We start from the raw sequence: 24,747 nt of genomic DNA, 5'->3' as shown, positions 1-24,747 counted from the left end.
TCAGGTCAGGTGAACTGAAAACTTTAAATTGGCTTTAGATGTGATAGACTGGTGTCTTGTCCAGGGTGTACCATACCCTACCTCACGCCCTGTGACTGCTGGGATAGGCTCAACCCCCCATAACTCTTAACTGGAGTAAGCAGGTATAGAAAATGGATTAATGCAGGTGGTTTAAAAAAAAAAAGTGAGCTTGTCCTTTTTTTCGTGTGAAAGTTGGACAGCGGTTTTCGAAGGATATCTGAACGCATCAGAGTCGCAGAGTTTACGAGTAAACCGTGAACGCATCACCAAACATGCAGAAGACGGAAGAGGCGTTCCAGACGCGTCAACGCTGTGTCTCGATAAAGTTGAGTTTTGCAGGTGTCAAGTTCGTCTGTTTTTGTTGGAGATGATTTTTCCGGCAGTTTTTATCCTGTTGGTGACGGGAGTGACGGTTAATAGTGGTAAGTGACCGTGTTTTGACAGCCTATGAGAAAGTGAAAGTAAATAGCTCATGACGTTGTTGTTAAATGCGTCGTCAACACAAATACATACTTTATTTTAATTAATTGGATCGCAGATGAAGAACACTGTTACCCTATTATTATTTACAGTTTTGTAACATTGAAGGAGATATGGCTTTTTCTATAATGTGCGTATGTGAGTGGGTGCGACACAACAACATAGTTAAATAAGAATTTCAAGATAACTTGAATAAAATAGAAATGTAGAATAGAAAAATCGAATTGTGAAATAAAATCAGAAATAATATTTAGAATAGATATTATTAAGTATATTAAGTATTTTTTTCAAAATTTTGATACGAATGATAATGTGCTGCAGATGGGCCAAAAGATAAAGTATTTCATAAATCATGTTCGAGCGGGCGGGGGGAGCGCTGGTCGTCGCGCGCAGCACCTTCTTCTTCGCTTACTTAGCAGACTAGACGCAACTAAGGCACAATGCTGCCATCTGTTGTTCACTTAAAAAAACACGTGGATCAGATTCTGCCGAAGAGCAGTCCCATATATGCCAGCGCTTTCCATTGCATCAATGCTCAAGTTAAGGAGTTCTTTCAGAGTAAAACTGGCTTGACCAGCACTTCCCAGGTCTCTGTATGGTTGTTTCCCCTGGAGTACATACGAGGTCTGTCCAAAAAGTAACGGACCTTTTTATTTTTTTCAAAAACCATATGGATTTGAATCACGTGTGATTGCATCAGCCAAGCTTGAACCTTCGTGCGCATGCATGAGTTTTTTCATGCCTGTCGGTTGCGTCATTCACCTGTGAGCAGGCTTTGTGTGAGCAGTGGTCCACCCCCCTCGTCGGATTTTTATTGTGAATAAAATGTCTGAATGATTTGGAGCTTTGCTGCATCAAATTTTTCCAGAAACTGTGAGAGACAGCCAGGTGGAAACCATTCGGAAAATTCAGATGGCTTTCAGGGACGATTTTATGGGGATTACACAGATTAAGGAGTGTTACAGCCGGTTTAAAGACCGCCCACAGCGTCTGAGATCGACAGGCTGAAACCCCGCTGAAACAACCAGATCATTTCCAAAGTGAAGGCTTTGTTGATCCGGGATGTCGTCTGACTACCACAGAACTAGGACGAAGACGTGGACATCAGCACTTTTTCGGCACATTACACTGTTACAGGAGTTTTTGTCATGGAAAGAGAAGCAGAGGAATGCGCCACAGAGCCATGAATGGCGCGGACAAAAGCACCTCTGTGTTGGTCTCACAGGACGGCTTTCAGATGGCTTTCAGACGGCTTTCGGTGGCTTTTCAGTCATGTGACTATCCGAGAAATTGTGGATGAGCTAGACGTGCCAGAACATGTCCTGTGAGGCTTCATCACGGCGTTGCTTTGCGCTATGTGGCTCCGTCCCGACGCGCGAATCCCTCCGCTCCTCCTTCCATGACAAAAACTCCTGTAACAGTGGAATGTGCCGAAAAAGTGCTGATGTCCATGTCTTCTTCGGAGTGCGCCGCGCTCTCAAACGCTGTGGGCGGTCTTTAAACCGGCTGGAGCACTCCTTAATCTGTGATCCCCATAAAATCGTCCCTGAAAGCCATCTGAATTTTCCGAATGGTGTCCACCTGGAGGTCTCTCACAGTTTCTGGAAAAATTTGATGCAGCAAAGCTCCAAATCGTTGAGACATTTTATTCGCAATAAAAATCCGACGAGAGGGGTGGACCACTGCTCACACAAAGCCTGCTCACAGGCAAATGATGCAACCGACAGGCGTGAAAAACTCACGCATGCGCACGAAGGTTCAAGCTTCACGTGATTCAAATCCATATAGTTTTTGAAAAAATAAAAAGGTCTGTTACTTTTTGGACAGACCTCGTAGTTGCCACACTGGAGCAGGACATGTCTAACTGTCTCTAATTGCCCACACTCACACTTTCCATTTGGGTGTTTGCCTATCAGAGCCAGCCCACTCCTCAGCCCACAATTCCCTAATCTCAACCTAATGATGACGACAGATTCCTGCCTGCTACAGCTAAAATATTCCATTGGTTGCGCGCAGCTAATATCTACGCGTGAATGCATTTTTTACGCGAGTGGGGTTTTATTACTGATCTGATGACATCATTTCAGGAGGTGGCGGAGTAATGGTTTGCACATTGGCCTGAGATGCACAAACCATGCACAGTTTGGCTGCAGACAGACTGTGCACTCTGACTTCTCTTCTACTTGTTGTTGTGCTGAGCTGCAGGGCTGCGCTCTGAGTTCTGCTATAGTTTCTTTCCTCCCTTGACCGCGAGGTGCGCTCGTGCGCACAAACTGTCCTTCAGCAAATGTGGAGATGTCTGGAGTTCTACTTGATGTTGACATGTCCTGGACTTATGTCCTTTTTTAACTGTGATGAGAGAGTCTGAGGAGAGAAAGGAACTAACTGCCTGCAGACAATTTTCTTTTCTTTTCTTTCCTCCTTTGACCGCGAGATGCGCGCACATGAACCGTCAAATGTGGAGATGTCTGGAGTTCTACTTGATGTTGATATGTCCTGTCTCAGGACTTATCTCCCTTTTTGTCCTTTTTTTAACTGTGATGTGAGAATTTGAGCAGAGAACAAGGAGCTAATGCCTGCAGCCAGACTTTTTTTTTTTTTTTAATTGTTCACATGTGCGCGCATGAACGCACGTCCATGAGTGGACTAGAGATGTCCGGACTTTTTACTGGATATTTCTGGCAATCGTGATTTATACTGCGGGAACAATGGAACACAGCAGGAATCATAAATTGGCTTCCGAGTCACGCCGGGTGACGCCTTTCCCCCGAGTTACACCTCTTTGCCCCGACTTGCGCTGGAACCACTTCCTTTCTGCGTCAAGCACAGGATGCCAAAAAATTAAACAGGTTTAATTTTTCGGCTCCCAACTTGCTTCCTCTTTTGCGCCCCTCGCGCTGTTGTGGCGCCGAGCTGCATCGTCTCTGCACTGAGTTGCTTCCACTCGGCGTCATCATAATGACGCACAGCGCAACCGGGAGCACCCCCGGTGTGAAAGGGGCTTAAGCGTCTCGAAGTCTTAAAAAAAAAAAAAAAAAAACCTCAATGTGGGCCTAAAAAGCCCTCGTACAGTCTGTAGTTTCTTTCAACTTAAGAAGTTTCCAGGCCTCATTCTTGGCACCCAGCTGGTGGGCATGTCTCATCACAGGCCAACAGATCTTAGTCACGTGATAAATTAAGGCATATGTAAGGCTGTCTGCAGATCATCACAAGCAGCCTGGGACAAGAAGTCAGTAGTGTGAAAGCAACACAAAAAGAACAAACAAAATATTCAGCTGGAACAGCAACAACTACAAAGGAACTCAATAGTGCTCATAACTCCACCAAGGCCCCACAGACATGCTTTCATTCAAGTTTAGCCCTAAATTAAATTCCATTTCTGATACCACTCCAGTGCTGTCTCCTAAAATCAATTTTTGACCTTATGAGAAGGTCATATGATATCCATGTGGGCAGTAAGACTCTAAGGTGGAACAATCCTTTTCATGTATACGTTGAGTATCAACCTGGTATTGAACCTGGGTCATACAAACTGGCTTTGAGAATTACTTGATCTCAGATACTTTTTATAATTTGATGTAATGTATCAAATGGAGGAAAGTATAGAAAAGTTCAAGTAACAGTTTGTTGGTGTTAAATAAAGACATGAGCCATGGTCAATTACAGTAGTTCTCTGATTGCTACTCAAATTTGAGGTCAGATACTGTGTTCTGTTTTATGTGAGTGCAAATTAAATATCTGGGGCTCTGGATTTTTGGTTTAGCAAAATATTTGTAGATATAAATTTGGACTTTTTTCACACTCTGTGCTGAAGGTTTTTGGCATCTTGGAGACCAAATGGAACAAGATGTTTCTTTGGATTCTTGAAAACTGATGTAGATTTTGACTGAATAATAATAATAGATTCCTCAATAGTTAAAATTCTTTTTGGTTGTCAGAAAAAGGTAAGATCACCAATATTTGAAATAATTTCTGGAAGGTGTTGTTGAAGTTGTGTGTATCTTGCAATGAGTTTGTCAGGTTTTCGTTTCTAAAGCTGAGGTCTGATGGCCAACAAGACCGTCGCTACATGTTGTCCTCGGGGTCTTTTATTTCTTAGAAATGTAATTTTACTCTTTATTCTACATTTGAACCAGTAAGACAAAACCATCTTTCCTCATCAACGCAGTCAGTGTTTAAACATTCTGTCAACAAAAAACAAACAAAAAAGCAGATGTTTCATTAAAAACATCGGATGTGTTAAAATAAAAGCAGTGAAACCTTCAGTGAGTTGTAGGTGAAAATATTAAAGATACTTTAAAGGTGCAGAAAGATTTTAGCTAAACCTGTTGGTTTTGTTTTTTCTTTTTTTGTGCTCATGCCAACAGCATGAATAATTACTGGTTACATTCTTCTACAGACTAGCCTTTAAAATATGTGACAATGAAAACACTCACTGCAGTTTCTGACCAACTCAGCTAATCAGCTAATCTCTTCAAACTGATTTATGATTTAAGATTCTTTATTGTCATTGCACAGTCGTACAGTACAATGAGATTGGGGCATAGTCCTCCTCCTCTGTGCAAAAGGAAAGAGAAAAATCAGATAAGTAGGAAATAACTAAACAAGGCATGCATTTATCAAAGAAAGAAGGACACTATATACAAATTGAAGGTCTAAAAAGGGCTAAGAACAGACAAATCTGTGATGTAAGAAAGACCCAACACTTCAGTTTTCAGGCAGCGCGGTGGGTTAGTGGTTAGCACTGTTCTTAGCACTGTTGCCTGATATCAAGAAGGTGATGGGATGGATTCCCACTTTAGGTCTATCTGTGTGGAGTTTGCATGTTCTTCTGGTGCTTGCGTGGGTTCCCTCCAGGTGCTCTGCTTCCTCCCACATCCAAAGACATGCAGGTTAGGTGGACTGGACACTTTAAATTTACTGTAGGTGTGAGTGTGAATGTGTTTGCCTTTTCATGTACATGTTGAGTATTTTGTTATATATGTATGTGGCCCTCAGACAGACTGGCCCACTGTCCATTGTGTATCTCACCTCATGCCCTGTCACTGTTGGTATAGGCTCCAGCTCCCCATGACCTTTAATTGGAGTATGTGGGTATAGAAAAGGGATGGCTGATATTCAGTTTACAGAATTGTATTTAAAAAGGCATACACAGCAAATAATCAGGTTTAAGAACAATTTATAAACTCTAAGAGCAGGTGTATCCATGGAAAACCAGGTTTAATGACTAACTCAAAGGTTAGGAGTTCAAATTCCAATCTGGGTGTTTCTTTGGCTAAGACGCATTATCATCTGCATTATCTCACTGTGCTGTAAATGTGCACGGTACAGAAAAAATGTAAGCTCTGCCCACAGGGCTGGGAAAGGGGTCACAGCTGTGCATTAAAAAGTAATGTGTTCATAAGCCAGACTGTGAAGTAATGTGACTCCCCCCCCCCCCAAATCCAGACCGGCATTCCCTCACTTACATCTACACAGCGTTCTCTAATCGCTTGGACCTCCCAGGCATTCACAAGTTCACAGCCTTGGGTCTACTGGATGACAAGATAATCGACTACTACGACAGTGACATCCAGAAGAAAGTTCCCAGACAGGACTGGATGGAGAAACGTCTGGATGCAGACTACTGGGAAAAAGGCACTCAGTCTCGACAGAGCAAAGAGCGCTGGTTCAAAGTCAACATCGACATCCTGATGGAGCGAATGCACCAGAACAACACAGGTATGATTCATGGCGCGTCAGGCAGAGGTCACTTCCCGATCCAGATCTGTTAGACATTCAAAGCATTTCTGCTCCGTCTGTGTATCTTCTGTTACTTGCTTTATTATTATCGCTGAAACAAAAATCAGACATCTAAAAAATACTTCTCATTTGTTTTTGTTAAATTTTAGCTTCTTTTTTTGTTTTAATTGCCAGTTGACCTTAAAAATCCAGCATCCAAGTGCAAAATCAAAACTATTCTCTTTGCAACAGACAATTGGAATATTTTGTTAGCACTTTATCCCTGGTATTTTTCCAACATTGGCAAAGAAGATGTTCTTTGACATTTTTTATTTTTAATCAGTTTCCTAATGTGGTAATTTGGTTCCACAGATGATTTTTGTTGTGATTGAAAAGTTTTATTGTGAAATATTCCCTTGTCTGTCACATTTGCATTTCTTTTTGTCGACAGCATCTCACTTTCTCACAATGTGTTGCTATACCTCCAGAACGCCACTAGGTGCCACTTTTGTTTCAATATCTGGGCAGTTCAGCTTAGAAAGGTTCTTGAGGCTTGACTTGCAGTCAGTGTCTCAACAGACTCTGAAATTAAATGACAGTTTGGTCAACAAAATATTCAAGTAGTGAATCTGTTAAATGTCTTTTCATTCATTTATTTATATATATATTCTGCAAACTTTAGTGATTTTTTTTAATTGCTCCATTTGGAACCAATAGTAAAATTGAGGGAGGGGAGGAGGCGTCGTCATCAAGCCACGACAGTGTGTGCCTGTCTGATTTGGACATGTAATTAAACACCGGTAACATGGAATGTGGAACTTGTTTCTCGTTGGATTAGTTTGAAGACACAGACTGTTTTCTGTTCAGACTTGCATGTTCTTCAGTGGCAGCACGGCTGTGAGGGTGACATGCAGCCCAATGGCTCCATGACGTTCCATCGAGGTATGGACAGCTACAGCTATGATGGAAATAACTTTCTGTTCTTCGACGATGCCAACTCTGTGTGGGTCGCCCCAGTTGAGGCGGCCTGGCAGACCAAGAGGAAGTGGGACAATGTGTTGGCACTGAAGGATTACACCAAAGGCTACCTGGAGAAAGAGTGCATCGATTGGCTGAGCAGGTTCATCAAATACGGGAATCAGCAGCTCAGGAACGCCTGTAAGTCTGACAGGAAGCCACTTCTTTTTTTTTTATGAATTTTATGCATGTGCTGTTATTGCAGAAAATGAATGATAAATGTAGAATGTTGTTGAAAGTCGGCAAATGTGAACTCTTCTCTGCGTTTCTCTTTCCAGCTCGGCCAGACATCTATTTGTTTTCAAAGAAATCCAAAACTGAGGCAAACATCATTCTAACGTGCATGGCCACGGGTTTCTACCCCAAACACATCATTCTGCAGATCAAACGCAACGACCGCATCCTCACCAGAGAGGACGGCGTGATGAGCACAGGGCCACGACCCAACGATGACGACACCTACCAGCAGAGGGACAGCGTGGAGATTTTAAAGAGTGACAAATCGACGTACAAGTGCATAGTTATCCATAAAGCAAGTGGCTTGTATGCTGAGGAGGTCTGGGGTAAGAACATTTTTCTGTTTTTTTTTTTTGTTTTTTTTTTCTCCCCCATGTTTAGTTCCCCTTCAAACCACTTCTGTTCTATTTACTGATCAGACACAGTGGGAGTCTAAGAATTTAATGATTAGATGACACTTTTGAATTCGCATGTTGATTCTCAGGTCTGTAAAATAAATTGTGGTTTTGTCTATTTACATTATGTTGTTCAGTAATTGAGTTCACCTCTGTGTCGGCAGTGGAACAATAGCTGTCGAAACGTGGAGGCCACTGTGCTCATTGGGACCTTCAAAGCAGCAGAAATGTTTCTGTTCCCCAGATTTGTGCCTCGAGATGATCCTGTCTCTGGAGTCTACAGACAATTCCTTTGAGTTTGTGCTTTGTTTCACTTGTGATACATTTGAACGTTGGTTTGGAGATGGACGTACGCCACATTTTTGTGTGTACGCAAGCTTTGTACATGATACCCCTGGTTTTGGTACAGGACCTCAGATGCAGCACTGATCCATCTGTCGGTCTCATGCTCAGTCTTACCTTCACTCATGATCAAATTCCGGAGATACTTGAACTCCTCCACTTCCATTTAATGATTATTGTATTTATTTATTAGTTAAAGACAGTAGAAGGTCAAATTAAATGATATCCAGCAGAGGTCAGCCAGCTCAGGAGTCAAACCCAGAGATGCTGCACCTCAAGTTGAGAAATGGAAATGATAGTTAGAGTGAACTTGCTTTCTAATTGTGTTTTACAGATGGGCATCTTCCGGAGTCCCCTGGTTCGGTACTAGTTGTGGCTATGGTTTTACCCCTGGTCCTGCTTGCGTTTGTGCCTGTGTTGCTGCTCATCTTATGGAAAAAGAACATAATCCGTAAGTGTCATTCCATTTTATTTTCTCATTCCAGTGAATGTCTGTATGTTATTTCACACATTTTGTGAAAGGATCCATTTCACGTCACAAAACAAGTCTGGTCTGAGAGCACGTGCTGGTGCCACATGTTGCTGTATCCGATTTAGAGGTGGACGGTTGCTTACTTGGCTGATTTCCATCCAGGACTCTAGGCAATTTAGCATTGTAGTGGCACCAGTACGTACTCCCAGATATGACCTGACTTTCTCTCCGTGCTCATGGTTTTACTTGTGTGTATACGTGCACACACACAGCAGGGCTCTCCCCAGACATTTAGAGCATGATGCTGCTGGAGGTCAGGTCTCCTGGTGGAAGAAGCTCCAGTATTTTGCCTTTTTCAAATGCCAATGGAAGCCATTTCCTTCAATTTCAGCTTTACATCATGTCTAAAATTACTAAAGAGACCTAAAAAAAAAAAAAAAACCTCAAACTCTTCATATGTAGGTACGAGGGGCGTTTGAGAAGTTTTGAGCTTGATCCAAAAAAAAATAGGGTGTGGTTCTCCTTCTTTCGCATTCTGAGAAGCCAACATGATTTTTGAATGTGTGAAGTTTGGACTCACTGGGTGCAGTGTTGAGGAATGCTGGGTTCCACTGGAAACCCACTTGTCCTGTTGCTACCCTGACTTGTCCCATGTTGGCAGGTTTGGGTTTTGAACTAGCGTCAGTGGCATTAAAAGACCAATTTGGGTAGGATCTTTGTCATTTTTTAAAATAAGACTTATGGTTGGTAACTTATTTATGAAGCTCCTGAGTTTAAGGCAAAATTACTTTATAATATATTATTTGTATAATTTTTTCAAAGTATTGGCCTCGCATTGACTATCTTCTGTGGAAGGGGTCAAATCAGTCGAGTGAAGCACAGCAACTGGATACAAGCACACAGCTTGCAGTGCATCAGCACCACTGTCAGGGAAGAGGAAACCCCAAGCACAGAATCAACGGTGGTACAAACTTCAGATGGTGAACCCGCCTAGCCTCCCAGACCTGTAGTGGAAAAGAAGCTCCCAGGGCACAGGTTGCGGGTGAAAAGAAGCTGTGGGAGACGGTGAATGCTGACTTGAGCCGGACACTCGATCAACTGTGAGGCACAGTAAAGAGAAAGCTGGATCAGATGGGAGACATCATCTAGACATCACCTCGGAACGTTTTGGAGTAAAAGAGGCAAAAGTTGCTAAAGAGGCACCTTCCCCACCGGTCTCCAGGAGGCAACGGGAGATCAAGCACCTCGTCCCAGAGAGGAGGCAGCTCAGGAAACATTGGAAGAAAGCTTCGGGAGTAGAAAGGGGGGGCATAAGCATTCTCCAAACTGATCTAAAGAACCGTCTGGCATCCCTCCGCAGGGCAGAGAGTTTAAGGAAACGAAGGAGGAAGAAAGAACATATAAGAGCTCAGTTCTACAAAGATCCCTTCCTTCTTCTTCTTTGTCTTTCGGCTGTTCCCGTTAGGGGTTGCCACAGCAGATCAATCGTTTCCAACTCACCCTGTCATCTGTATCTTCCTCTGTCACACCAACCACCTGCATGTCCTCCCTCAGCACATCCATAAACCTCCTCTTTGGCCTCCCTCTTCTCCTCCTGCCTGGTGGCTCCATCCTCAGCATCCTTCTCCCTATATACCCTGGGTCCCTCCTCTGCACATGTCCAAACCATCGCAATCTCGCCCCTCTGACTTTGTCTCCAAACCGTCCCACCTGAACTGTCCATCTAATATGTTCATTCCTAATCTTGTCCATTTTTGTCACTCCCAGAGAGAATCTCATCATCTTCAGCTCTGTCTTCTGTCTTTTTGTTAGTGCCACCGTCTCTAAACCGTACAACATAGCTGGTCTCACTACTTGTAAACTTTCCCCTTCACTCTTGCTGATATTCTTTGGTTACAAATCACTCCTGCCACCTTTCTCCACCCACTCCACCCTGCCTGCACTCTTTACGTCTTTACCACACTCTCCATTACTTTGAACAGTATTTACATATACAAAGATCCCTTCCAATTCCTGAAAACTCTTTACTCAGGAGAAAAGTGGGGTACTGAAGATGACAAAGAATGAGCTGGAGGAGCACTTCAGGACAACATACTCTGATCCAAAGCGTTATGAACACCTGGCCCCATCCCATCAGATATCCCACCAATTGACCCCCTCCCCCCCAGAACATCAGTTTGAGATTGGCCCACCAACCTGGAAAGAGGTGGAGAGCGCTGTCAAACGGGCGAGAACAGCATCAACCCCAGGGCCAAACGGAGTCCCCTATAAAGTATACAAGAGCACACCGGATGTCCTGAAGTTCCTCTGGAGACTCACGAGGGCAGTATGGCAGAAGAGGACCATAGCCAAAGCATGGTGTAGGGCAGGTGGGATCCTTATCCCAAAGGAGAAGGATCAGCCAGTTTCGCCCAATCTCCCTACTTAATGTGGAGGGTAAGGTCTTCTTCAGCATTATTGCACAGAGGATGGCCGAGTACATGCACAGGAATGAGTACATCAATACATCTGTGCAGAAGGCAGGGATATCAGGCTTCTCTGGGTGCCTGGAACACTCCAGCATGATTTGGCATCAGATCCAAACTGCGAAGCTAGAGAAAAAGGATCTCCACGTCATCTTCCTGGATCTCGCTAATGCCTTTGGTTCTGTGCCTCATGAGCTCCTCTGGACTGCCTTCAAGTTCAACATCCCGGACGCCATCACTACTCTGGTGAAAACCTACTTCCAAGACTTGCAGGTCTGCTTCTCAACTCCTGAGTTTACCACCTCATGGCAGTGCCTGGAAGTAGGCATCATGGCTGGTTGCACCATCTCTCTCTTGGTTTTCAACATGGCGATGGATATAATCATTTGAGCCTCAAGCTGGGTGGTAGGTGGTCAGCGACTCGGCTCCTGTCTGCGCCCTCCCCCACTCAGAGCTTATATGGACGACATCACCACCCTGACCACTACCCTCCCATGCACCAGGAAATTGCTCAGAAAACATCAGTTGGGCCCATATGAAGATTAAAACCATCCAAGTCATGCGTCATCTTAGTGGTGAAGGGAGTGCTTGCTGATCTGAAGTTCTTCATCGGAAATACTCCAATCCCCGCAGTATCTGAGCAGCCTGTTAAAAGCCTGGGAAGGTGTTATGATGCAAGCTTGAAGAACAGTGACCAGGTTAAACAACTACGCAAGGACATCAGTGCTGGGCTACAGTCCATCGACAGCACCCAACTACCGAGGAAGCTAAAGATCTGGTGCCTACATTTTGGCCTCCTTCCCTGGGTGATGTGGCCCCTTGCAGTGTACAAGGTCCCCATCTCGACCATAGAGAAGCTAGAAAGAGGCATTACAGCCTACATCAAGAAGTGGCTTGGAGTTCCTCGATGCCTCAACACCATAGGCCTCTATGGAGATGGTATCCTTAAGTTGCCCCTCACCAGTCTCACGGAGAAGTTCAAGTGCGCAAAAGCACGCTTGCAGATGACACTGAACCAATCTCAGGATACAGTGGTGAGGAACAGTGCTCTAATCCTGGCTACCGGGTGCAAATGGACACCAGCAACATCAGTGCTCAGACATGCTGAGATTGTGGGAAATGTTCGGCATGGAAGAGGAGGCCTTGGCCTAACTATCAGTCACCCAGTTTGGAGTAAGGCCTCAGCACCAGAGCGGAGGATGATGATGGTGGTGGAGGAGATACGCCGTCAGGAAGAAGCTGCAAGGTGGGCTAAAGCAGTTTCCCTTGGCAAACTGGGTCAGTGGACACAGTGGGACAGTGTGGAAAGGAGGAGTTTGAGCTGGAGAGAAGTGTGGGCCATGGAACCGCGAAGTTTGAGCTTCGCCAGTAGAGCTACATAAGATGTCCTGCCAATCTCCACCAGTGGTTTGGTAAGGATCCAGCATGTTTCATCTGCTCCAAGCCAGCCTCACTACGGCACATACTTGTAGGGTGCAAGACCAGTCTTACCCAAGGGTGGTACACTTGGCGCCACAACCAAGTCCAAAAGGCCACTCTGGAGGCAAAGCGGGCTGCCGTCAACTATTTGCCACCGTCAGTGTCCATCCCCCCATGGGCAACTGCTTTTGTCAGTGAAGGGGCCAAGGCAGCCGGTAATACCTCTGCACTAGTGGAGAGAGGCCAGCTGTATTTGGCGCGTGACTGGAAAATGCTGGTGGATATTGGCCAGCAGCTTGTATTTCCTCCAGAGATCACCACCAGCACCCTAAAGGGGCTTTCACAGTGGCGTATTCGTAGAGCTGCTCATTGCAGTGTTGTTTCATTTAAATATGCCCGAAATATGCGTGTACTCAGCCTTTAACAGTGTTCGTTCATACTTGCAGCTGCGTGTGTTCGCATTTTAATATGTGCACACAGTTGCGTGTGCCATGCCGCACCAGTTTCAGTGCTATTTTCTGCCTCTGTGGAAGTGCGCTCTGTTCTCTACTGCATGGTGTGGTGCGGCTCAAAAACAAACATTATTATTATTATTTATGCAGCGAGTGCGAGTTTATTTTAGAGTCACAGCTCTTTTCAGCTTTGATCAGACTGATCGATCAGGGCGTTTGATGAGCGCACCGACGTGCAACAAGTGCGCGTTTATTTTAAAGAGTCACAGCTCCGATTAGACCCACACAGAGAGAGAGAGAGAGCGCTTTTATGAAACGATGTGACACAGTGAAACAGTTATATAATTAGTCCAGTATGATAAAGTGAAGCAACGATCTTGCAGTATCTATATAGCTCCAGAAGAACAACAGGGAGATGTGAAGTGGCGCACAGTACCGTGTTGAAGCGTGGGCGGGCTCACAATAGCGGACAGTAGCACGGCGCTGCGTGTACTCGCGTGAAGGCTCCATGCTGTGCTGTACGCCGAAGAAAATTAAACAGGTTTAATTTCTTCCATCCTACGCGGGTAGCCCTCAACATACTGCTGCGTATTGAGAAAAAACTCCTCGTGAAGTGGGCGGAGAGCTGCTCATTACAGCGTAGATGATACGCTGTAATGAGCAGCTCTACTAATACGCCACTGTGAAAGCCCCTTAAGGGCCCTGTCCCACTGGGGAGAGGATTAATTGCGCATGAATTGAGTGCACAAATTACGGGCATTGTTGTCATCCGCAACAATAATGGCTAAAAATGAGACATGTTCCAGTATGAATTATGGATATATTAATAATATATAGCGAATATATGATGAACAATCATGGTTGTATAACGCATGTAGTGAGGAAACGGATCCGACGCATTTCAATTATCAAGGCAGTATTACGGGTGTATTATGAATGCATCACGCACGTGTTTGCGTGTGCACGGCATCTGCATTGCGGTCATAAAAGAAGCGCACTTGGGCCTTTTGGCATCACTATTCACACCAACAATACAGCCTCTGGAGCAATTGCTGGACTTGAACAAGTTGATTGCAGTGAACAGGGCGAGTGGTGATGTCGGCGGATCGCATCAGAGCACAGCTCGTCTGAACGATTATAACAAGAAGTTAAATCTTTTATAAACATAGGAATAAATACTGTAACAGCTGCACACAAGGAGGTGATTAGAGCTGTTTTCAACAGCCAGTTTGCACAATAAAATGATTCATCCTTAACAAATTCATCCTAACAAATACCTCGTTTCCCCTCGGAGCTGTCACAGCCCACTTTCTCAGCTCCTTATACAGGCTTAAACTTCCACCAAGGTGATCACTGCAACCTTTCTAGATGACATTCAGTGTCCTCAGAGATGAAATGTCTCCTCTTCTGGACATTGGTGCAAGGCTGTGAAAACTGCACGGATCCGAGGAATTCCGCGGATTTCATCGGGGGGGGGGGGTTGGTGTTTGTGTTTGTATTCGTAATTGTGATTGTCACTGAGTTTTTAAAATGCCTATCGCAAAGCGTTTCCTTTTTTTTACACATTGTGCAAGTTTTATGAGTCCACGGACACTGATCTGTGTGTTACAGATACAAATCTGTGTCCTCGCATCCGCAGAACTTAGCGGAGGAAAACTGCCTCTCAAAGTGTAGCTGTTATGACAATTGTCGTAAAGCGGGACTGGTTGGTTGCCGCGGTGACGCTGTGTGGCTCCTGTAAGACGCTTAAGCTAAACGTAGCATGTGGACATCGCAAACTTTTAGAACTCAAGTTTTTAAAAGGAGAATTTTGCAGCATGTCTGAGTCATGGAGCGACATCAGACAGAGAGAAGATGGAGAGAAAGACGGTTTGAAAAAAGCTTGACAAGGACAAGAATCTGTGGAATTGTCGCTGGCTTCATGAACACACCTGAAAGATAAACGGGAAAAGTGAACTGTGCTATCAAGAAACACGGTAAGAATTTTCCTCTCTAGAAAATAAACATTGTGCTGTTCAAACAGGATTTTAGACAAGATTATGTAACTTTATTATCATTAATCAAGACTTTCTTTCATTGGAAAAAAATACATTGTGACTTTGAATGAATTCACATGAATTTACACAAGAATGTAAATGAGTTTTTATTAATGTAGACTTTTTTAGTGGGGAAAAAAAGACACTGTATTTACAGGAATTTACACAATATGTGACTTTTTTTACTATAAGGTATGTTATTGATATTTTACCATGATTTTCAAATTGTTCTACAAGCTTTAGCTGTGGTTTTTGAAATGCTTTAACAGTCTTTTCAGTCTTCATGAATTTCATGTAGTTTAACTGTTCTGAGTTAATGCATAATTTGGTTTACAATTAAAAAGAAAATAATTTCAGGTCCTACTTCCACGGCATATTCTGTTATCTCAACATGATCATTGACAGTTTAAATGAAAAGTTGTCTTGGATCATTTAAATACGTATGCACTTGTTTCAAGATTTTTTTTTTTTTTTTTTTTTTTTCTTCTTCTTCTTCCAGGAGTTGCTGAAAATGTATTATTAGATACAAAATTAATGTGGTTTCTGGGGTCACAGGCCCTTGACCCCGGCCAGACCCTCTGCAAATTTTCCTCGATTTCACAGTTTTCATTTCATAGCCGTTAGTGACTCCAATACAATCTAAAAAACAACTCCTACATTCCTTTTGGGTATCTAGTTGTTAAGCCACAGTACATGCAAAACAGTCTGACTGTGAAGTCGAGTCAGTCAGATTAATTTTTGGGCCCTGAGCAGACAGACAGTGTGGTGGGTTGAGGCGTTGTTGCTGCTCATAACTACACTGGTGTTTTAACAGCAGGTGATTTAAATTAAAACATTGCTCTGCTCTGACTTTCTCTCTCTCCTTTTAAACAGGTTTCAACTGTGGATGCTCAGGTAACTTAAGCATCTACTGCAGCACACAAACTGCTTTCTGTTGTCATGTGCATGTTGTTGTTCTGTCTCTGTTTGTGTCTTTGCCTCATGATTTTGGTGATGTCATCTGTGTTTTTACACTGTGTGGTTTTTTTATGTAGTACTTTACATTTTCTGTAATACTTTACACTTTTTGAGCACCTGATGACAAAACAAAGCAGAGTTCTGTCAGTGCTCAAAACCCTCTTGTCACCATAACCTGAAGTCAGGTCCGTAGGTATTTGGACAGTGCCCCGTACACCATCACAATGAATTTGAAGTGATCAGAATCTTCCTGTTGTGATAACTTTCAGCTTTAATTCAAGGTATTTAACAAAAATATCACATGAACCACTTAGAAATTACAACCATTTTTTTTATGTTGCCTCTGTTTTTGAAGCCTGTAAGTGGACATAATAAATATAAGGATTAATTTTCATACAAATCATCACTTTTACAGCCAGTTGTCTTTAGACCAGTTACTGGATGGACGATGAACATTTTCTTGGATTTCCTTTGCATTAAGAAATGCAAGCAGTTTGGTACTGTCTGGTAAAGCTGTCTGCAGTGACCGTGCAAGAAGACGAGTGAGGGAAACCACCAAGACACCCAGACAACTCTGTAGGAGTTACAGGCTTCCATGGCTGTGATTGTAGAAACCGTGCACAGCACAGCTTTTGTCTGTTGCATCAGCAGTTACACAGCCTCACTTTGGATTGGAGCATACAAGGATTTTCATACAAGGAATCTGCTTGAGATTCTCCCATGTGCCTTCTGGCACACTGTAGTTGAACTCTCTTTTTGATGGTGTTGTGGTTACAGCACCAGCACATACTTCCTGGCCTGTGCAAATACTCATGGACCTCATTGAACTGCTGTAACTGTCAATCCTCCAAGCGGAACGATAACTTTATTATTTTTCAACAGGAGCCAGCAGTGGCAGCAGCTCACCCTCAGGTAACGGACTCCTGTCCTGCATTAGATGTTGTTGTTTGACTGTGAACAGCTGGATTGTGTTTGCTGTTTGTGCTCCTTATGATTTGGGGGGGGGAGTGGATATGAATCACCTGCATACAGATAAATGCTCAGTGTGACATACAGCTTTAATCATCCATGCAGAGCTCTAACTTTATTATTTTTCAACAGGAGCCCACAGTGGCAGCAGCTCACCCTCAGGTAACGGACTCTTGTCCTGCATCAGATGTTGTTGTTTGACTGTGAACAGCTGGATTGTGTGTTTGCTGTTTGTGCTCCTTATGATTTGGGGGGGAGTGGATATGAATCACCTGCATACAGATAAATGCTCAGTGTGACATACAGCTTTAATCATCCATGCAGAGCTCTAACTTTATTATTTTTCAACAGGAGCCAGCAGTGGCAGCAACTCACCCTCAGGTAGCCGACTCCTCCCTGACAACACACTGATTGTTGTTTGAATTTATTTCATTTATGTAGCGCCAAATCACAACAAAGTTGCCTCATGGTGCTTCACAGAAGTAAGGTCTAACCTTACCAACCCCTACAGCAAGCACACAGGCGACAGTGGTAAGGAAAAACTCAGTCTGAGGAAGAAACCCCAAGCAGATCAGACTCAAAGGGGTGACCCTCTGCTTGGGCCATGCTACCGACACAAATTACAAAACAATTCCCAAAATGAATATACGGGTTGTTTGATGGACTGTGCACACTTTGAAGACTTGGTGACAAAAGAAACCAATGATATAATATTTCAAAGAAACTTGTGATAATGATATTTATGATAATATAAAGGGGGAAAAACAGACCAGCCGTGGGCTGACACACAGCTCTGACTGAGCTTGTCTTGTGCACTTGGGAACACAAATGCAAAATTACACAATTTGAAGTAGCAAATTGAAAATGTGCTTAATGGAAATGTGTGTATTTAAAAACAAATGCACACATATGGGATTATTCAGCAGGACTTACTCATCTCAGTGACGACTGCTGGGAGTGCAGCTCTTGAGAGAACTCTGCTGAAATAGCAGTTACAGCAAAACGACAGATGCATCACTCGATCACTCAGTGGAAACGCTCTCGTTGCTGCAGTGTGAATATAATCTGACCTACTCAGCCCTGCCGCACCTTCACCTCATCTCGATTCCTGAGTAACATAAAGGTTTTAAAATCCAGGAGGTGATGCCCCAACCAGGTTACACAAAAATCCCAGAATATCTCATCCACAATCCAACACAAGATCACTGATCAGCAGTAATTTGGTAGGCAATTATTTAATGTTCACACTGCCAAATAAATTTAAAAAATTACACAGTGATTAAACTAGAGGCTGAGGCTATCTCCTGAAATGTCTTTTCAAAAAAAGAAAAAATGAATGAATGAATGTATTTATTCAGCACACAGATGAACAATAACTAAACTCATAAAAAGAACAACGTACAGTGAACCCGTGTGGCCAAAAGGGTGAAGGCAGAAGCGAAGCTTATAAATACCCTCCCTTTACACCATAAAAAATAAAGTGTGTGTGTGTGTGTGTGTGTGTATGTATGTATGTATATGTGTATGTATGTATGTATGTATGTGTGTATATATATATATATATATATATATATATATATACACACACACACTAATAATAACAATGTCAAAGAAATGTGCACAAACAATATAACTTAATCAAAACACAACCAAACAAGCAATGGTGCACGATAACAAAATCGGTAAACCTAATTCTTCAAACTATAATGAGTAAAGCCTTTTAAAGCCAACTAAGGCACCAAGTAATTTAATATTATCCAGACAATTATTCCAAATATTCACCAAGTAATTTAATATAATCCAGACAATTATTCCAAAAACACCTTTAACATAAACATAATGACTTTTTATAGTAGTACGGATCTTTTAATTTCTCAAATAATAATGTTCCTCTTAAATTATAACTGGAGTCCCTCATTTTAAACAGATCCTGGACATGTTGAGGCAAAAGTTTATTTTTAAATTTATACATAATTTGTATTGTGATGTAATCAACCAAGTCCCAGAATTTTAAAATTTGTAAACAAGCAAATAATAGATTTGTTGGCTCATGATATGGTTTATTACTGATAATTCTTACAGCTTTCTTTTGCAACATACTGAAGTATCACATGCTCAAAGTTTGTTCCCAATCCATTTTCACTTTGTGTCAATCTGGGTTGGGGGAAAAAGTATGCACAGTTCTATCATGAACATTTTTGATAATCTTATGTTGTAGAAATACAGTGACTGAATTTTTGAGAAGCGACAGTTCTTCTGTGGATTTAATCTGAGTTTTACCTTTTTGCAAAACATTTTATTTTTAAATCTGCATCATCTCCTGAGCATAGAGGGATAATAAGCCCAACAAACTATGTACACACACTGTACACATTTATGTTTTGTGTGCATTAATTTAGTTGTACTCCCCCCCCCCCCCCCCCTCCTTCTCCCCACAGACTCTGGGAGTAAAGAATCTATGTCTAGTGACTCTGGTGTCTCTGGTAAGTACTGTTGGTGAATGAAACGTGTTTCCCAAACGGCAACACAAACATTAAACTAGAACCTTGTTAGTGTGACATCGTCTGGTGCAAAAGAAGTCAGCAGGCTGTGGAGACTTTGCTTGTTGTGGTCCAACCTTGAGAACAGTAAACTGTCAGATTCAGTTGAAGCCTTTATATTAAAGTTCCGCTTCTTTTCTGCTCTAATTGAAAACCGCCTGAATTAATTGATTTGAACTTTGCATGCTTTTATTTAATTCTGGTGTTGAATCTTTCTGCTGCGTTTCTCTTTTTTTTCCATTATAAAGCAAGTTTAAAGTACATGACTTGAACGTGCTCCTGCACTGTGGTGTTTTCATGAACTGTATTATATTTAGTGATGAAATTACCCAAAATCGGGGTTTTTACTCATGTGGTGAACGTTTCCGGGTTCTTTTTGAAAACATGCATTAGAATAGATTCATTCAGTTCCACGCCCAATCAGTTGGTGGCGGTAATGCACCATGTTGGTTTGCACGCTGCCAATAATTTCCGAAGAAGAGTTCATTTGTTTAAGAGTTTATAAAGTCATATTTTTTGGGTCTATGCTGTTGTTTTCCTAATGGTTTCCTTTGTTGTGAACATTAAAAGTCACGAGCTACGTTTTTCCTCCAGTAATCACACATTAAGTGGAGCTAGCAGGTGAAGCCTTCAGATGCTAAAGATGCTAACGCCATTAGCATTCAGATGAGAGCTTAACTCTGTCTGCGAGTCAAAATCACAAGATTAATGAGTTTGAGCAACGGACAAAAATTTGTCTGAGGTGAGTTAGTGAAAATAATATGTGACATTAGTGCTCTGCTGAAGTTTATCAGCTAAATGAGCTTTTTAGCTGCAGCTGATGTTGAATCAGTCACTGTCGAGCTGAGAGTGCGACCAATTTTATATTTTTACCAAATAAAGCTACACACTTTTAATTGTTACTGCCGTAACTACAAGAAAAGTCTCAACTTTGAATAACCTAGCTTTTTTTATTTAAAGTTTTTTAACCATCAAGTAGTCAAGAAAATAACAGTGCTGTTTCATATTTCTTTATATTTTAAGAAATACAGTTAGACTCACATCAGAAACATACATTTACTGAATGAATGAATCTCCCATAACTACATGTACACATTACTTTTCATGCTATTTTATTTGTCTAAAAATCGTTTTCTAATGTAAAAAAAGTTTGTTTTTTTACTTCAAAATGTATAGTAATCAGAAATTAATCTTGAAGTAAAAACACATTTGTAAGGATTTTAAGGTGGCCAGGAATTTGAAAACAGAGATGATCAATAGCTCCAAAGCTTCGGACCTTTTGGCCCTTGCAAAAAAAATTTCAGCACCCCCCCCCAAAAAAAATATCCAAGCGGAGCTGTCAGTTTTTATTTTTACAAGCACCAGTGCGACTGACAAGTAACTCCACAGGTAACGGACTCCTCTCCTGTAACACACTGATCCTCTGTTATTGTTTCTTGATCAACTGTGCACACTTTGTGTACTTGGTGACTAAACAAAGCTGGACTTTTTGTCACCCATTACACCAGTGATCATGACAAGAAGGTCGTCGTTTTACTTTTGCTTGAATGGTTACGGACTCTGAATGTGGTTTTATGTGCGGGTTTTGCCCTTTCTTCGGGGGAATCACCTGGATGCAGAAAACAGTAGTTGCACAAGTGTCAGCTGAAAACCATCTGTGCAGAGTTCTAACTTTATTCCTTTATTTACAGGACTCCTCAATAAAAAGAACACAGATGAAGGTAACTTTCTCTTTTTCTGCATGTTTTACTGCAGCACACGACTGAGACTGTGACCCTGTTTACATGCACATAAAGATCTAAAATCAACTCCTTTCACGTTTTAGGAGAAATTTCATGAAACATGGTACAAGTCCTTGTTATAGGTTGGTAATACACATATCATTTGACTTAATGCGCATCACAGAAAATTCCTTTGCATTTATATTTTTCAGTGCAGAGTCTGAATTAACCTGTTAATTCAGACTCTGCACTGAAAAATGCAAAGGAATTTTCAATGATGCGCCTTAAGTCAAACGATATAATATGCATATTACCAACCGCAGGAGTGGTGGACAAGTGGTTAGTGCACTTGGTTTCAGTGGAGGAGGTTCCCGGTTCAAACCCCACCCCTGCCACATTTCTCCATGTACGATCCCAATTACAATGAAGTTGGGACATTGTGTAAAATGGAAATTAAAAACAGAATACAATGATTTGCAAATCCTCTTCAACCTATATTCAATTGAATACACCACAAAGACAAGATATTTAATGTTCAAACTGATAGACTTTGTTGTTTTTGTGCAAATATTTGCTCATTTTAGAAACGGATGCATGCAACACATTTCAAAAAAGTTGGGACGGGGCAACAAAAGACTGGGAAAGTTGACAAATGCTCAAAGAACACCTAATTGGAAACAAGTGAGTGTCATGATTGGGTATAAAAGGAGCATCCCCAAAAGGCTCAGCCGTTCACAAGCAAAGATGGGGTGAGGATCACCACTTTGTGAACAACTGCATGAAAATGTCGTCCAACAGTTGAAGAACAATGTTTTTCAATGTTCAATTGCAAGGAATTTAGGGATTCCATCATCTGCAGTCCATAATGTAATCAGAAGATTCAGAGAATCTGGAGAACTTTCTACACATACGCAGCAAGGCCGAAAACCAACACTGAATGCCCATGATCTTCGATCCCTCAGGCGGCACTGCATTAAAAACCAACATCATTGTGTAAAGGATCTTACCGCGTGGGCTCAGGAACACTTCAGAAAACCATTGTCAGATAACAGTTTGTCGCTACATCTACAAGTGCAAGTTAAAACTCTGCCATGCAAAGCGAAAGCCATACATCAGCAACATCCAGAAACACCACCGCCTTCTCTGGGCCCGAGCTCATTTAAAATGGACAGACGCAAAGTGGAAACGTGTGCTGTGGTCTGAGTCCACATTTCAAATTGTTTTTAGAAATCATGGATGTCGTGTCCTCTGGACAAAAGAGGAATAAGACCATCCAGATTGTTACCAGTGCAAAGTTCAAAAGCCAGCAACATCTGTGATGGTATGGGGGTGTATTAGTGCCCATGGCATGGACAACTTACACATCTGTGACGGCACCATCAATGCTGAAAGGTACATCCAGGTTTTGGAGCAACACGTGTTGCCATCCAAGCAACGTCTTTTTCAGGGACGTCCCTGCTTATTTCAGCAAGACAATGCCAAGCCACATTCTGCACTTGTTACGACAGCGTGGCATCGTAGTAAGAGTGCGGGTACTAGACTGGCCTGCCTGCAGTCCAGACCTGTGGCGCATTATGTGCAAAATATGACAATGGAGACCCCAGACTGTTGAACAACTGAAGTCATACATCAAGCAAGAATGGGAAAGAATTCCACCTACAAAGCTTCAACAGTTGGTGTCCTCAGTTCCCAAAAGCTTATTGAGTGTTGTTAGAAGGAAAGGTGATGTAACACAGTGGTAAACATACCACTGTCCCAGCTTTTTTGAAACGTGTTGCAGGCATCCATTTCAAAATGAGCAAATATTTGCACAAAAACAATCAAGTGTATCAGTTTGAAAAGTAAATATCTTGTCTTTGTGGTGTATTCAATTGAATATAAGTTGAAGAGGATTTGCAAATCATTGTGTTCCATTTTTATTTACATTTTACACAACGTCCCAACTTCACTGGAATTGGGGTTGTATAAATAAATTGAAAAGTATGTTTAAAGTATGTGACTTGAAACTGCTTTATAAATTAAGACTGTTCAGAGATTTTTTTATTTTCCTCTATTTGCAACCGAAATTACAAATTGATTGTTTTGTTTGTTGCAGCCGAGTATCAGACCGGCCAGAGTCCAAACCCAGAATCTGAGAAAATGCTCCAGGGCAACGATGCAGCAGTTTGAATGGTTCAGCTTCTCTGTCTGCTCACAAATGCGGCAGTAAAAGGAAGAAATAAATGTGGAAAAACAAATGTTCTTCTTAAATAATCTAAGAAATGTTTTTAGACATGCGAATTAAGTTTTTGTTTGTTTTTTTCAAATTTATGGTGGAAAATCCTCGAGCCACATCATGAAACATGATTTTTGTGCTTCATCACTTAAACTACATTTGACGGGAAAAAAAAAAAAACATTACAGTAATCTTATCGTTAAAGTAGAACTTTATTCTTCCTTTTTTTTCTTTTTTGGTATCAGTACAATTTTCAGTAAATACTGGCATATTTCTTCAGGGGCAGATCCAGGATTTTTTGAAGGGTGGGGGGGGCTGGATTTGTGAAAAGTCTGTCTGCCCTTCCCCAGGGGGGGTCTGGGGGCATGCTCCCCCAGAAATTACTAAATTTTTAGGTGTCATTTTCTCCATTTTGGTGCATATTTCACCACAAAATACCACAGTGGAAAGATACTTTATAACCAGTTTTTTATTCATTTGAATTTGTACAATCTTGAATGTGATATGTTGACAACGGAGAAAATTTGAAATGTCTGTGGCTAAAACAAAGTGAACACCTTTGCTTCTCGCCCTCCGGATTTGCTCTTGTCTTTATCACATTTGGCCCTAACTGTGACTACGAGGGCTGTCCATAAAGTATAGGTCCTTTTAATTTTTTTCAAAAACTATATGGATTTCATTCATATGTTTTTACGTCAGACATGCTTGAACCCTCGTGCGCATGCGTGAGTTTTTCCACGCCTGTCGGTGACGTCATTCGCCTGTGAGCACTCCTTGTGGGAGGAGTCGTCCAGCCCCTCGTCGGAATTCCTTTGTCTGAGAAGTTGCTGAGAGACTGGCACTTTGTTTGATCAAAATTTTTTCTAAACCTGTGAGACACATCGAAGTGGACACGGTTCGAAAAATTAAGCTGGTTTTCAGTGAAAATTTTAACGGCTGATGAGAGATTTTGAGCTGCCTGGATTTTACAAATGGTTATCAACACGGAGCTGTTTTTCCTGTGCCGCCGCACCGCGCCGGCTGAGTCCTGACGCGCGGACCCGTCCGCACGTCTTTCATTAAAAAAATCTCCTTTAACAGTGGAATATCCGGATAAAATGCTGAAACCGACTTCTTCTGAAACTTCTCTGTTCTCTCACGACGTCCTGGATCAATAGAGCCTGAAATGTGGAGGTTTTAAGCTTGAAACAGGCTGATGACGCCGCCTGAGAGCGCAGCGCGACGTCTCGCACTGTGTGAAGTCCTTAAAGCGACAGTGTCACCTCAAAATCTCTCATCAGCCGTTAAA

The 24,747-nt window shown here is 42.2% G+C and overlaps 1 protein-coding gene across 3 annotated transcripts; it reads left to right on the top strand.

Annotated features, from left to right (window-relative positions):
* The first annotated feature begins 286 nt into the window (after positions 1-286).
* Positions 287-23,696, top strand: LOC117501662 (major histocompatibility complex class I-related gene protein-like). Of its 3 annotated transcripts, XM_034160597.1 has the most exons (12): positions 287-443; positions 5,950-6,222; positions 7,090-7,380; positions 7,518-7,802; positions 8,548-8,664; positions 15,931-15,951; positions 16,897-16,926; positions 17,116-17,145; positions 17,335-17,364; positions 19,422-19,466; positions 21,215-21,244; positions 23,340-23,696. In XM_034160597.1, exons 1-12 carry the CDS (start codon positions 389-391, stop codon positions 23,411-23,413), a joined length of 1,281 nt encoding a protein of 426 aa, XP_034016488.1. In that variant the 5' UTR covers positions 287-388; the 3' UTR covers positions 23,414-23,696. The 3 variants fall into 3 exon arrangements, with proteins under 3 accessions (XP_034016488.1, XP_034016489.1, XP_034016490.1); XM_034160598.1 differs by lacking the exon at positions 17,116-17,145; XM_034160599.1 differs by lacking the exons at positions 16,897-16,926; positions 17,116-17,145.
* Positions 23,697-24,747: the final 1,051 nt, after the last annotated feature.

The sequence above is a fragment of the Thalassophryne amazonica genome, chromosome 20 (assembly GCF_902500255.1).
Source record: "Thalassophryne amazonica chromosome 20, fThaAma1.1, whole genome shotgun sequence".
NCBI classification, from domain to species: Eukaryota; Metazoa; Chordata; class Actinopteri; order Batrachoidiformes; family Batrachoididae; genus Thalassophryne; species Thalassophryne amazonica.
The sequence above is the reverse complement of the archived record's forward strand: the minus strand, read 5'-3'. Positions and strand labels throughout refer to the sequence as shown.